General features: G+C 33.7%; 1 protein-coding gene across 1 annotated transcript; it reads right to left on the bottom strand.

Moving 5' to 3' along the window:
* Positions 1-7,107: 7,107 nt before the first annotated feature.
* On the bottom strand, positions 7,108-16,416 carry LOC113228531 (inositol polyphosphate 5-phosphatase E). The gene is made up of 10 exons (XM_026461876.1): positions 15,755-16,416; positions 15,538-15,657; positions 14,982-15,110; positions 13,495-13,652; positions 12,457-12,729; positions 11,986-12,086; positions 11,437-11,562; positions 9,192-9,309; positions 8,528-8,669; positions 7,108-7,428 (listed from the first exon to the last, which is right to left on the bottom strand). The coding sequence occupies exons 1-10, from the start codon at positions 16,414-16,416 to the stop codon at positions 7,314-7,316; spliced, it is 1,944 nt and encodes a 647-aa protein (XP_026317661.1). The 3' UTR covers positions 7,108-7,313.
* Positions 16,417-16,518: the final 102 nt, after the last annotated feature.

Raw genomic sequence — 16,518 nt, 5'->3', positions numbered from 1 at the left:
TTACACGAAATTATTACACTTCCAAAAATTTAATTGTAATTTGGTTCGCAAATAATCAGTATATGTTTATTTAGCCATGAGTAAACAACATAACTTTCATTTTTAGAAAAATAACTTCGCTTTAACATTTTTTTCATCTTTTAAATAAGAAAAACTGAAAAATTGAACTTACAATTCAGCATTAATAACATTTGCATACCAATTTACTGTATTGTTTCTTATTTCTTTTGTTCTATTTTTAGGCATTCGGTCGAAAATTGATTAAATATTCAAAAAAGAAAAACAAGGCAAATAAGCCGAATACCGAATGGTAACCGAATATTCGCTGCAACTCTAATAAATATCGACTCATCCGAAGAACAATGTCCGATGTGATTATATAGCGAAAAGAGTATAAGTACGTTACGAGAATAATTTCGTTATTCAAACTAAGGCCTATGTAAATGTGTTTTGAAAATTTATATATCTTAGTTAGTTTCGGAAACATAAAATCGAACAACGGTCAATCTAACATTCACAGCGAAGAAGAACGAACGAAATGTACCACGTCCTGAGAACAAGTAGTCTTACACATAGATCTTTGTTCTACGGATGACTCGATATACATCATATAGTAAAAGTATGCAATTTCAAAATACGTAAGTTAGAAAAGTAATTAATGACAGAAAAATAACAGTATAAAATAATAATATCTAGGAAATGAAGCTATTTTTTTTTTAGATCTAAATAGTGTATGTTTGTTTTTTCATATAAACCAACATTTTCATTCTATAGATTCCATGGTCACTGTAAACAGCCGTGAAAATTAGTTTCGTTTCCAATTTATAGCAATGGCGAATACCTAAGAACTCCATAAATACATAACCTTGTTTAAAAACTGGAATCTTTTTCCGGCCGCATTGCTAAATTGATATGATTTTTCTGGGTAATAACATAGTATAACAAGACAAGTAATGGTAGCTCCATACTAAACGTAGCAGCGCGGCTAGAATGTGGTGCCCACCGCGCGCCGTGTATGAACCCACATATTCGCATAATCTCGCGATGCATAACACTGGTCGTCTCAACGCGCCTTTCATTATTATGCGAATGTATGCGTCCGTACACCTACAAGCCGTATTGTTACTTTGCTCGGAGTTACCACACTTCTCTTATTTTGCTATGGTAATACTCCGAAAGGTATAATTATATTCTCAGTACAGGAGTTTAGTACTCATAAAACAGGAATTCCTAGGCCTCTGTGTGTTTGTTTGTGAAATTTATTCATTTCCCTCTTTGACGAATCAGTAAAGAAGATTGTTGATACTATTATATCTTATAATATAAGAATACAAAACAGAATATTATGGATTTTCTAACATAATAAGACCCGTAGATATTCATATATGCATTCTATTCCATTGAAATACACAATTTTACTTTACATTTTCAGTATTTTCACATTCTTAAATCAGTATATATTAGTACAATGAAGTTTTGTGTACATATTTTTATTGTGCGATAAGTTGTCTTTTTGTTCACTTTATAATACTTTATAAAGCCAAAATAGATTGCGGGACTCAATATTTTGCTACAAATCATACAAATACTTGTCGCTATGACAATTCAAACAAACGATATTTAATATATAGCAAAACCTTATTAACGAATGTACTCTATGTATAAATACAAAGTCAATCTGTAGCAAAAGATGAAGGAACTTGTACAGTCAAAAACACAGTCAGTCATTAAAATATTTACGTCTAGAGAAGCAATTACATTAACTCACAAATTGCAACATTTGGAGGTCTGTATTGTTGACTCTACGCGGGTACTTAAAATCTTCCGGAAATATAGAAAATTTTATATGAGCACAACACAGAAAAACTAAAACATTAACTATCTTAATTTACATGATAGATTTTCTATATTCCCGTAAATAGTGGAAGACAGGATTTACTTATCGCTTGAAAAATACTTTTGAAATTTTTATAATAGTCACTTGAAATACATAATCGAATCATTTCTTTACATACAAATAATTTCGAAATGAATTATCATACTTTTGTAATAATGTAAAAAATACAATACAAATCAATGCCTACAATAGTAGCTTGAATCCAATCAAACACTTGATCTTTAGTATTTATTCGAGATTGAACTACACTCCCGGGCACATTATTCGAGCCTCCTTGCATTTGAAATATTATATAACAATGTTTGATTAACCAAAAACTATAATGCAATTTTGAAAATTGTATACTAAACATCATTTCCATAAGTCCTTATTGAAAATTGGAATGAAAGTGGAAAACTTTTTCTTCCATGATAATAACATTACTGCATTCTAGCCGTTTAAGAATAAAAATTCAAGACGGTTCCAATTATGTGTCCGGGAGTGTATTAATTAAATTTGTAGGTGTTAGGGCGTCTTCAAATTATCCACATATAAAAGCGCATCCGCGCGTTACGTCTTACTTCATTAATTGTGAACGCGCGCGTGCGCGTTTTTTTCTTTTTATAAGATCAAGTGACGGGACAAACAAGTAGTCGTGCCATACACATATCCATAACAGTTGCAGTGCCACTCAGAGCTTTAAATCGCAAATATCTGACGGGCACTGCCAGTGTGCCCGTCACCCTGAGACATAAGTTGACAAGTGTCAAGTGTCTGTAATTTCACCAGCACCCTTACCCTTCAAAACCGGAACACAGTAATGCTAACATTACTGCTTGGCGGCAGAAATACTCTCTTTCACAAGGAGCTCTACTGCAACTGCGCTTCTAGATGTTGTATGAAAATTAATATTGACGCGGTTGCCCCGCCACTGCAGGGCTTCTAGAAGCTTCTAATATAAAGACGCCCTTAATTTGTTTAGTAATCCAGCCAATTGACATTCTATATTCCATCGTTCACGCACTGTGAGGTAAACGACCGAGAAAAGAGACTGCCAGCATGGAACTGCACGTTGACTTAAACATCGTAATGAAAACCGAATCTCTAACACTCATCAGTTTAGTGTAATAGATGCCCTCGAAGTGGTCATAGATACGATGTGAGATGTATCAATATGAGTCCTTGCAATATTGTGATGACAGCTCTCTATGTCAAAGGTAATAAATACTACTTGTGTAGCAAGAGTAGGTACGTTAATTTCTACGTAGACTAGACACACTGTAACTTTTATCTAATTTATGTACTGGAATAAAAACAAGTCATTATTTCACTCATAATTTTGTAGTCTATCAGTTAGTTGATCACATTTCAAAACAGGAATTTTGAAAAATATTTACAACTTTTCAATCCTCACACGTCTTAGGCTCATTTTATATTGCGGCGGAATGGAATGGAAGCGAATTTTTGCAACGATATTGAACATAGCGTAATGAAATGTGCCATTGTGTAACGTACAAATTAGATACGAACCAAAATCTTCTATTCCAAAAAATTCGCTTCTATCCCGTTTCGCCGCAACATAAATTAAGCCGTAATGGGAGCACTCGTGCGCCAGCGCAGATACGGTCAAGCCTAGACAGTGTGAGGTCGTAAGGGTCAACCACAATATTGCGAAACCCAAACTCCCAGGTGGATTTTGGGGTTTTGGGCTCACCTGGCCAGTAACTCTGCCCTCCCTGTCATAACTAACGCATTTTCATATCGGTAACTTTCGAGATAATGGTAACGTAAAGTTTTTTTTATGATACCAAATGACTACGGCTCGAACAAGTCGAGCGTCTGGTTTAAATCGCAAAGGTCTGAGGGCCACTATCACTGCACCCGTCACCCTGAGACAAGTTGACAAATCCCATATGCCGGTAATTTCAGCAGCACCCTTACCCTTCAAAATCTGAACACCAATGCTCACATTGCGGCAGAAATAGGTAAGGTAGCAGTACTACCCTGGACGAACTCTTTCACAAGGAACTCTACTGCTACAAAAATAAAAAAGTTGATTTTGCTTAACAATAAAACTGAAAGTATTTCATAAAGAAACCTAAAATAATTGAAAAATTGAATATTATGTTGGTGATACATTCCGACATTCAATAAAAATTTAATTATGGTTAACAGTGACATCTCTAGCCAGCGCTGGTAGCTCTAAAGATTCCTAACTGGGTGACGAAATACTTTCACAGATGGCGCTACGGCTAAAAAGTCGTTGAAAACCAAAATGCAAAGATTCGCCTGCAAGCACACAGAAAAATTCGCGAGGTCCGCTGGTTCGTTCCGTGGCTTAGTTGGCATAGCGTCTGGCAAGGTTTGTTAGGAGACATCGGTTCAAATCCGGCCGAATCGAAGGATTTTTTTCTAAGTGTTCGATCTTTGTATTAATAATTATAACAAACTAGTGCAGTAATTTCACAAAAAACAATTGAATATCTAATCAATAAAAATTTATAAAACCAGTGGAGTGATTTCACAAAAAATCATTGAATATCAACTCAATAAAAATTTTATATAACTGAATCTAAATAAGATATAAAAACAACGATTGGAGGGTGTTGTAGATATCGTTACGTTGATCCCAGATGAAATCGACTATCGAAACTAAAAATAGAGGAATTGAGAAAACACGATAAGAAAATTAAAAAAAAACTGAATTGAATTAGGTATAATGTGATTATGTTTATTTATACTGAACAGTAAGTTATCCATTTATAAACGACAATATATATTTATTGGCTTCTCAAATTCACAATTTTAAGTTACGACAGTGTTTAGTTTCATGTCCAAAATGTTAATAACTCAATGTCGCGGAAAATGGGATTATGTTAGTTACGATAAGAAGGGCAGATTACTGTCTAAGTAGTAACGTTCGACGTGGGGCAAAACGCTAGTAGACAGAACGTGGTCTTATAATGTCCAGCATTTTTATCAACATGAGCAAATTTCGTTTTTATTACACCAACAGTTCTTATTTCCAATGCTATTATAACTGGAATGACCATGAGACTAGAACCAGTAAAAATCACAGCACCTAATTATTTAGAAATGTTCAAAACATTTCATAAGACGGTTAAGTTATTAACACAGTAATTAAGGCAGGAAATTGAAATACTGTTTCAAAAACTTTTTGCAAAAACGACCAGTGTAACGATGCACCTTATGTTACAAACATAATAAAGGCGGTAGGTGCCAAGTCAAGCTGGTGTTTTTTTAGGTACCTGTACATAATATTGTTATTATTGAAATAAATTCTCCCTTAGTGTATTTATGTAATATAAAGCTCTTTCGACTATCGGGCTTAACCCATCTACATGTATTTTTGGTTGATAATACTTTTATATAGAACTAAAGTTCTGTCAAACTATGACTACAACGCGATTAAAACTAAATTATCTTGTATAATTAATAAATCAAACAAATTAAATTTAGAACCAAAACAATTCGAGACTATATAATATTTATATTATAGCATTTCCCAATTTAATTAAGTTTTTAGGTACCTACATAAAATATAATACTGTTCTACACTGACTAGATTTTTCTTTATCGGGAAAGGATTCTGAGTAAACTCTAAGTATACTGTACACTTGTTCCAATTTAATTACAAATAAGTTGCCAAAGAGTTGCCAATGCATGTGCATTGTGTAATTAAATATCTAGAGTTTTTTCAAAATTACATATCATTGTTAAATTGAAATTCTATAGAATTTTCAATGTACTCTCGTTACTACGAGACTTATCGAATAGAAACTCATCATGTAATTAGTAGCTGCCGCGTGTGTTATTATAATCTGTCTTTTTTCGAGATGGAGTAAAATGACTGTTCATTGGGCAAGTGTTGCCCGTTCACAAGCAGCAAGTGATAATCGATACCTTCAATGAACATTATGCCACCTTAATTTTTGGACCTGTTCTATGCTTATTTTGTTGTTTTTTTTTTTTTCACAAAATTCGTTTTTTTTTTGTTTTCCCGTGTTTGTTTTTTTTTCTTCATTTATTCACAAAATTCGGAGAGCATAATATTAGTAAATGGATAGTTATCTGTTTACAAAAATAACAGAAAGTAACCAAAAAAATAAGTTGGCGTAGGGTTAATTGGAGGTATCGAAATATTCAATCGGCTATCAACTGAATGTTGATTACGCTTATACAATAAATACCAAAATTGGTTTCATTTTAATCATCATCGGCCCATTATTCGTCAACTGCTGGGCATAAGTTCATTTGAATTGTCAATTTTTGTAAGTTCATATACACATGTACTGCATTTAGAACTATGTCTATTAAAAATACAAAGGGAGACATATTTTAAAGTTTTCGATTTTAATTCAATATAAATAAATTAAATCCGCCTGTTTTTGTTAAAAATCATATGAATAAAAATTGAGTTGAATACTAGTAGGCCAACTGTCAAAATAATGATGAAGAAAACAATAACGCATAATCATTAGAACGTCGTCGTAACATTCACAATTCAAAATTTTGGACAAAATTTTACCTTTTTCACAATCTATCGATAAAACTGTAGACAACAACTACATGACTATTTAAATTTTATTAAAACTGCCAGCCCTGCAAATGTCATTTTACTCCGTCTTCAAAAAAAGACTATAATTTATTTATTTTCTCAGTTTTTTTTTAATGATAATATATAATAATCGCACCTAAAAATTTAATTACATAATATAACATTTTTATTCACAATATCAATGTCAATTGCACATTTCTGAGAATAACTTACTCTACTTAGGTCTGTAAACAACAATATAAAAAAATAAACACAAAATTGTAAAAAATAAATAAAATATCTTTTGGTACGCAAAAATTGTACTATTATTAAGCCGCGTAAAGTTGTACTTTAGTATTTTTACTTTCATATGTGTTTTTATTCTCAAATGTTCAACTTCTTTAAGTAATAATATTATAGTGACAATTTTCGCCAATTTCAAACATAAAACATCAATTAAGTAAAAGTATTTTTTTTTTTTTGGGGTAACTTTGTATTTAGACTTTATTTACACAACCACCAGGTTGGTTATATCATCGAAAGATTAAAACAATTTTTCAAAATTAAACATCACCCGAGTAATTTAAAACAACACAATGAGGACTATCATTATGCCATAAGCTGTACTAAAAGTATGAAAGTAAAGGCCAGTTACTTCTGGACCTTCGAGATGTCGGCGGCATTTTGACATCAACGTTAGTGTTGCCAGTAGAATAAATTTAGCTCTAGGGTCCGAATGTAGTTTTAGTCAGCCTTATATAAATCACTCGCTCTTTAGTGACGTTTACAATGGTAGACGTTGTGGACCAAAACTTCCGAACACTAAGACGAAAATGTCACTATTACCCATGAATATTTGTTTCCAACAGCATGTAAATATCACTGTAATGTGCAAACAGCGGACGTACCTGGTGCATGATCAAGAAGAGCGCGTCGTCTCTTGATTCCTTCGAGATATACTTCTCTGTTGAATAATCCCGCGGCTAATGGTACTCTGTAATACGTATATACAATGGTTACATTATGTACTAATGGTTTTTATATCAATTCGTGTTTCTTTACATTTTATAAAGTAAAGGACAAAAGATTTAATCAAAGAACATGTCTCTATGTCATGTATTAGTCAGTATGACCTTCATTGAATTTAAAGTGACTTTAATAAGTTTAATGTGATTGGACATTTGAATCTTTATTTGTGATATCACCAATGGGACGAACAAGTCATGTGCCGGTGGTAAGCGACACGCCTGTCAGTTGCAGTGCCACTCAAGAGTTTTAAATCGTAAAGATCTGAGGGATACCGCCGCTGCGCCTTTCACCCTGAGATAAAGTGACAAGTCTCATGTGTCTGTAATTCTACCAGCACCTTTACCCCGGAACGCAGTAATGCTCACATTACTGTTTGACGGCAGAAATAGGCAAAACGGCAGTACTCGCCTGGACTCTCTTTCACGAGGAGCTCTACTGCTCCTAAAACAATCTTCCATCGTATATTACGTGATATGAATGCCATGAACAATAGAATGGATTTCATATTACCAATGTCAAATATTACAATTTAAAATACAATATCAAGAGATAATATTATGATCGTCACTAATGTAAACAATAATTAATGTAAAACAAATATTATACGAACTAATATTCTATAAATTTGTGTCGAACAAAACGCAAATTATCATCAAACAAAAATAAAATTATAATTCCTTCGAAAGACTGCCTCCGTGGCCGAACGGTTAACATGCTGGACTACCACTGGAGGTCCAGAGTTCGATTCCCAGGCCGGGAGAAATATGTGAATGGTCTACATTTATTTCTCTCGTGAGTTTGGGTGTAAATTGTGGTTGTCTATATGTGGTCCATGGCACCCATTTTCCCTAGTGTGGGGCTATGAGTTTGTTGCGATATTATTATTATAAGAAATTACACTATAAAATTATTATTATCCAATAAAAGGAGTTTCAGTCGCGTAAAACATTTCGTCGTTTGTAACGCGTTAGATTTGCAGGTAGGTGTTCGTAGAATCTGGGACTTATTCGCGGGTTTCTCGTTACGAGCACGAATTCCTATACTGAAAATGAATGAATACTTACACGTCAGTGCCGGGGCGCAAAGAAGCTGAGAACAGTGCCCAGACAGGTTTATGATCACTAGTGCATACGGACTGAACGGAGTTGTACGCGATACACTTCAGACCCGAAGGAGGCAGAGGTACCACGCTTAAACGACGAAGGGCTGCAAAGTAATGTTATAACCATATAAGAGGGGAGGAATGTATTCCGCTCTAACCACTCGGCAATGTAAATGCATTGGAAACATTGCTCTGTTCTCGACTACTTCACCAATACAATGTTTTTAAATTAAAGGACTTGTAGTGACTACTTAACAACTTTTCCGTTAAGTAGTCACTATGATTTTTAATTAAACTGCCTCCGTGGCCGAACGGTTATCATGCTGGACTACCACGCAGAGTTAGATTCCCGGGCCGGTAGAAATATTTGTATGGCCTACATTTATTTCTCTCACGAGTTTGGGTGTATTTTGTGATTGTCGACGTGTGGATTTCCCTAGAGCGGGGCTATGAGTGCGTTATCATTATTATTAATTTTAAGGCTCTTCACTAGGATTGCGTTATTAAACAGTTTACCAATATGGACTGACTAATGCGAGTTGGAAATTCCACAATCTATGCAAGGAATGTTCGAGAATATTTCTTAAACGTACAGGATTCCAGGCGATAACGAAAAATATGCATACCAGAAAATGCAGATGACGAAGTAGCTGACATAGATTTAGATTTGTACAATATTCGGTCTGTATACGCGGGAGCTCGCTGTTTGCTCGATGTGTCAAACTGTTGGCTTCCTGGATCATACTGAAAAAAAATCTGATTATGAATAGTCTATACTAGTCTATACCTCTGGTGTACCTCAAGGTTCGGTTCTTGGCCCAGTACTCTTTACATTATTCATAAATGATATTAGCGAGTCTATTAAAAACTGTAAATTTGAACTTTTTGCAGATGACTTAAAGTTATACCGTACGGTTGATTCTGTAATTGATTGTGAGCTAATACAAGATGATTTAAACCGAATATGGCGTTGGTGTACGGTAAACAATATGTATTTAAATGTTAAAAAATGCTTAAGTATAAACTTTACTAGGAAAAAACATCACATGCAATTTACATATAAGTTCAGTAACAACCCAATAGAAACGATTGATGAAATACGTGATCTGGATATTCTACTGGATAGCAAGCTAGCTTTCCATTCTCACATTAACGCTATTGTTAAAAAAAGTTTTCGAATGTTAGGTTTTTTAAAACGACATACTAAGTTTTTCCACAGTTCAACAAAAATAATTCTATTTAATTCCTTAGTTCGTAGCCACTTAGAATTTGCATGTCCAGCTTGGAATCCCCAGTACGCTGTGTTATCACAGCGTATTGAGTCCGTTCAGCGCTCTTTTACTCGGCACTTGGCCTATTTTAATTCTGACATTTCACATAGATGCCTTTATAATCAAAGATTAACCTTTTTTAAACTTGAATCTCTTCAAGAGCGGCGGGTTAAGCACGACCTCATATTTCTTTACAATATATTAAACAATAAAATAGATTGCAGTAGTATTCTAAGCCAAATTGGTATGTCAGTCCCCTATAAATATCCCCGAAAACCTTGTAAAACTGTCCATATTCCCTATTGTCGTACTAATATCCGATGTCACTCGCCTATTATAAGAATGTGTAAAACATACAACGAAAGAAATGTTATTGGTTCTGATTTAGACATATTTAGTGATAATATACATTCCTTCAAAGGAAAACTAACTAAAAATAATAATTATTAATAATAAAAAGTTCCTCAAGTATTTCTCAGTGTGTTCTATTACTAACTTAAATTATTTATGTATATTAATTTGTCGAAAATTTTAATTTAGTTTGTCTGTTGTTTTGAGATTGCTGTCGATACTTGTAATTGTTGTGTTTACAATGTAGAACACCCTAGTCATATAAGCTCAAAACGTTTTGTGAACATAATGTTAGTATTGCTAATAATAAATAAATAAATAAATACTAACGACGAACTATTTTTCGGATCTAAACTCGGATATTTGATTTTTCAAACAAACCAACGTACCTGCTCAAGTTCTCATGGTCTAGGCTAGTCAGGGCCCAAAATATTGGTTTGTTTGAAAAAACAAATACACGTCATTTCATGTGTAACAATCGCGAAAATCTAAGAACTCGATATAAATGTTTAAAAAATTAATAAAGTTAGAATAGTGTCAAAGTGCAAGACCGATATTAAGATCTCACTTAAGTCATCTATATTTATCAATATAAATATATTACTTGAGTACATATCATCGATTATTTATTGATTATTTGATTTATGCGTCATTTCAGAGTTGTTGAAATTTCCGAAACATCTATGTCTAATCAAGCTACGGCTCAAAATCGTTAACCCCTTATGAATCAAGTGCACTTGAGATGGTATCATCCAAATGCCGATGATTACAGAAGGTTGAGATGTACTTCCAAATCTGAATGACATCTCAAGAGTCGCGATAAAGATAGACACTTTGTGTCTTATGTTGATTGCAAGCAATCGGAAACTATATTCTAGGGAATATCCTATTTTAATTACTACTATTCTAATAACGAATACAGTCGATGCTCTAAGACACCTGACCCCCTACTGACTATTTGGTTCTGTCTGGACAAGCGTGAAGAAAAGTGTTAAACAAACGTAGCCTTTAACTCGTGAACTGTAAAATTTTATCACTAGTTAATTACGTTTTAAGAAACTTTTTAAGGTAATTTGATCTTTAAATTGTAAGCTGGAATTCCTTTAACACTTTTCTGTTAAATGCGTAAAATGGCTCTCAGAACCAAAAGGTTGGCTAGAGGGTCCAATATGTTAGGGCATTTCGGAGCTATTTGTACAACCCTTTATATTGTTAAGCACAGTACACTTATTTTTTAACTTCTTAGTACCTTGTAGGTAGGCGGAAAGGTGATGGGTGCTTCTCTAAAATCTCTAAAGGCGGCTCCATCTTCCAGCACAGCTGTCAGTTGATCCGCATGCAGGAGTCCGTGCGGCAAATGCGCGGGTAAGGGAAACTAAAAAAGACTTCGACGTGTAGAATCCATTAACAGATATTACCACATTTTATAAGCAGCTCACAGTTAAAATTGAGCCGTCTTGACATGTGAACAGTGACCGCTGACTAATTTTAGTTCATTATTTTACACTTACAAGCACAAAGCCAAGGATAGTCTGATAGCATTGATATACATATTTATATTCTGTGTTTTCAGCTCAGTGTTGCATTTTTTCTACCAATTATTTGACAAAGTTTGACGAAGTAGTTAAAACGGCAACACTGAACCGGAAATACAGAATATGAGTGCCACTCCGGGCTGTCATTCGCCTTTCGCGGTTCTTTGAATTACTGAAGATCATGGGAGGTACCTATCTATGCCTTTAATTCGTGATGGAACCTCTTAAAGGAGAAATTTGGCCACTGGTGATAATTTACTAACCTGAGTTTTTTCTATCCATTGTAAGACGGCAGCCCTGGGCTCACCCAATCGAAAGTTTAAATCACCGCACCAAAATACGTAATCGAAATTGTTTGTCAAATCTAAAAAAAAATGTTATCTATGTCATTAAACTATCAATTCCTGTATATTAAAGATTTCGTTGATTAGATAAATTGATTTTTTGTGATACAAAAGCATTAAGTTCTTTATCAAACTGGCTTCAGAACAGCGATATTTTTCATTGTTTTCCTTAACTATGGGTTAGTATGTGCACATTTCATTTAATCGTACTCTTTCCATTGTTTCCAAGCAAAAACAATTATTCTGCGAAAGTTAACCTTATCTCCCAAAACATAAAATGATTGTTACGCTTTACGTACTAGTGATTAGGTGATAGCATTCTGATTTGCAGTCCTTCAACGGCTAAGTTGTTTGATTTAATGGAGAATTTCTTTTTGTAATAAAACTTACCTTTACTCTTATGCCTACAAGGCAAATTCTTAGGCAAGTCAATAGATCTAATAATCCTTTTTATATCTGAAACTCGTTCTTTAACTTTTTCCTGATGAGCAGTCAAATGTGCTGTGACGAAAAGGAATGTAGAACCGAATAATGCAAAGGATATAGCGACAGCTCCTTTAGTTCGAAAAGCAATCCCGGGCCGTACAGATAAGCTCGCATCTTCAGGAAGGGAACAGTACCAGATCAGGTCCCTACGTATGAAAACTGTTAAGTGAAGTGTACCTAAAACAATATAATTTTTGTTAATAAATTAATCCAAATTCAAAACATACATGACTTATGGTAAGCGATACGCCTGTCCATGACAGTTGCAGTGTTGTTCAGAGCTTTAAATCGCAAACATCTGAATTGAAAAGTCCCGTGTACCTGTATTTTCACCAGCACCTTTCAAAACCGAAATGCAGTAATATTCTCACATTACTGTTTGGCGGCAAAAATAAGTAAGGTGGGAGTACTTCTTTGAACCAATTCTTTCACAAGGAGCTCTACTGCTACTAAACTATTCCAATAATACATTGATTACTTTAGCCAGAAATAAAACGAAACGATCTAAAACATTTTTACCATAGATTTAGTATTGGGTATGTATATACTAAATCTATGATTTTTACCATTTTCATACATATCTGTCATGTTTAATAACATGACAAAACAGCATTTTTGTCTTTGATTTTTTTTGGCAAAAATCATTTTTAATCTGACTAAATTAGTATAAAGTTATAAAGCTTCATGAATTTTATTTACATTCTATAGTATGAATGCGGTTGTAAGACCCTGAGAATACAATTTTGTGTATGTAGACAAATAAAATTAATGTTTATTAAGAAAATTCTGCATTTTAGGAAAAACTGATTTAATTGAGCATAGCATTATCTGTTTATATTAAAGATAAATAATTATCTTATGTAAGTTTTGAAATCTGGCAGTGCATTGATACAATATGAGACAGAATGTGTTGTTAAAAAATTTTATGATAAACATACATACCTAAATAAGAAGAATGTAGTAATAAATGGGATGGTCCCAAAACCTCCTGAATAGTGATTTCCCATTCTGTTCTTTCCGAAAATGACTCCTGTGTGCCAATAGCAAATATATCAGGCACATGCTTCACTTGATTTGGAAATATGAAGTCTGCCAGTTCCCTGAAAAAGTAAAAATTTGATGAAAACTAAATAATGTTTAGGAAATGAAACTATTTTTCCAGATTTAAATCGAGTATATTTGTTTTTTTTTTTTTTCAAACAAACCGACGGTTTATGCAGGTCGCACAGAGGATGCAGGGGTTTAGAAGCTTGACTGTGAGTGCGGTCTCTCTTATATTGGACAAACGAAGCGAAGTATTTGTACCTGCGTCAAAGACCATATAGCTGATGACAAACACCGTCGCGTAAACAAGTCTGCAGTCTGCGAGCATGTCATGGATAAACCTATACATTCAATGCAGTTTAACAAACCCCAGGTCCTTGCAAAAGAAGGCCATTATCTACCCAGGATGCTGCGAGAGGCCATTGAAATTAAACACATCCTAATTTCAACAGGGAAGATGGATTCTCTGTACCTCCAGTTTGGGATCCAGTTTTCCTGTGATGAAAAATCCCAAATAGACATAAGACTGCAGTATTAATTAATATGTTTTAATTTATTCTAATTTCCATTATTTATTAATAATAAATTCAACTTAATAAAAAATGATATTGGAGATGAAACTATTTTTCCGGATTTAAATCACGTATATTTCACAGTCAACCATGACCATGGGATCTGTAAAGGGCCCGAAACGTCAGTTTGTTTGAAAAAACAAATGTACGCAATTTAAAGCCAGAAAAATAGTTTCATTTCCTATGTGTAACAATCGCGAAAACCTAAGAACTCGAAAATTGATATTGTTAAATTAAAATAATTTGTGAAACATAACGTAGCGTAAATTGAAATGTTCTTTATAAAATAAAAACTAAGGTATTACTTAATAACTTTTGTAACTACAGTAAAAAAATAGGGTTGTTTGCATTAATATTAGACATAACTGGTTGATGACTGTACCACCACAGGTAACCATGACAATGAGACCTGTAACAGTCCCGAAATATCAGTTTGTTTGAAAAAACAAATATATGCAATATAAATCCAGAAAAATAGTTTCATTTCCTATGTGTAACAATCGAGAAAACCTAAGAAGTCATAAATTATGATCTGCACGATAGCAATTTGTGAGGAATTCTGTAGTATGTGCTTATTATATTATCATCACAAATAACTTTCTTTTCACTTATGTGTAAATTGTATAGAATTGTTTCAATTAAAATAAATTTTTAATGTACACTTCTATTATTTTCTGTAGTATATTTCATTTATAATAAATTAAACTAAGATTGTATTTCTCATTTTGCAAGTTGCTTGTTATAAATTGCTGCTTACTGTATTTGTGTCTTTGGTCACAATAATAAATAATGTTTTGATCTGAAAGAAGTTACCTTGGTGGAGCTTGTCCATTCATATTCCAAGTACCAACAAATATCTTTACTTCTCTATCAGGAAAAACATGCTCTAACTCTGCGGCTCCTAACAAAGACTGAGATGCCAATCTTCCATATAAGAAATTTCTGCAAAAACCATAATATTCTCTTGTTAACTTATGAACATAAAAATTTTTAAAAGCATTGCATAAATAAATGGATTATAATGTTCAAAAAGAAGGTAAAGGAGCAAAAAGCTCCTTTATAATGCACTTTTTTTAATATCTTTTAGTATGTATACTCCATGCTTCAAGATTATAAAGTGAGTGATGGTCAAGTTAATATGGTACAGTATGAAAAATATTCCTGTTTTTTGATAAACACATAATGACAAATCCATTACAAATATGATTACTTAAATAGCAATTAAATGTTGAAATAGGGTGCACAAATAAACTATGTTTTGACTGTATTACTGGACCACTTAGTTTGTGTGAACCACCTAAGAACTTTATGCAATGAGAGAAAATACAATGTAAGCTACTATGGAAATGAAACAGGTAAAAAATAAAACCTCTCTCGAGCCTCTTGTGTGGGTATTAGCCTGAGAACCTGTGCAGCAAGCAGAGAGTTGCGAGCTAAGCTGTCGGTGCTGCCAGCACGGGATGCCGACCGTGTGATGGTTGACTTGGTCCTTGTGTACAAATGATTTTGCATTAGACCATATTTAACTTTATCTATAATATAATTTAAATACACATCCCTGTAAATTATATGACAATATAACATACCTTCTCTTTCTGTCCAAAGAACTACTTCTATCACTTTCAGGTGATGATGAGCGATAAAGAGGTTTAGTATCATTAGTTATTAAATGATCAGCTGACAATCTCTTCACAAATAATTTATTCTTTGTCTTAATGCCTTCAAATGATCCTGAGTGTTCAAAAGACTTTTTCATGTCATCTTTATTCGGAAATTTTATCGTAGCTTTAGCTATTTCATCAGATTTTGAATGATGTGAGTAAATTGCTTGGTCATCTAGACTGCTGTTTCCATTGTTAGCTGGGCTGCAAGGCCCAGAGATTACTTCGACTTTAGAAATGTTTCCTTCTACTAAACTTTTGGGGCGCGATCTTTTGAAGAAAGTTTTACAACATTTTTGGTTATTTTCGTCGTCTTGGTGAGTCCGTTCAGTGTCTCTACTTAAGTTGTTAACAGTAAGTTCCCCTGTTGAGTTCCTCACGGTGTCTGACAACTCACCACTATAGTTGATGTGTTGAGCACTCTGAGCCAAGAAAGGATCTACGGGAGATATTGGACGTGAAGCAGGTTGAGTGAATTCGTCTGCTGAATCGGTATCCACATAGCAGCCCACTTTAGGAGACTTTTTTACAAATAGCCGTTTCCGCAGCGACAATTTTTGTTTGGTCCGGGTGGGTGATGTTGTCATATTGTATTTTACAACACAGAAACGACTAATTTATGTTACTAATTACATTTTTTACTAATTATAGACAACATAACCTATTACGTCTCAAAGTGACATTTTGCA

This window comes from Hyposmocoma kahamanoa, unplaced genomic scaffold (assembly GCF_003589595.1).
Source record: "Hyposmocoma kahamanoa isolate Upper Pololo Valley unplaced genomic scaffold, ASM358959v1 232, whole genome shotgun sequence".
NCBI lineage: Eukaryota > Metazoa > Arthropoda > Insecta > Lepidoptera > Cosmopterigidae > Hyposmocoma > Hyposmocoma kahamanoa.
This window is presented reverse-complemented; position numbering and strand designations above follow the sequence as displayed.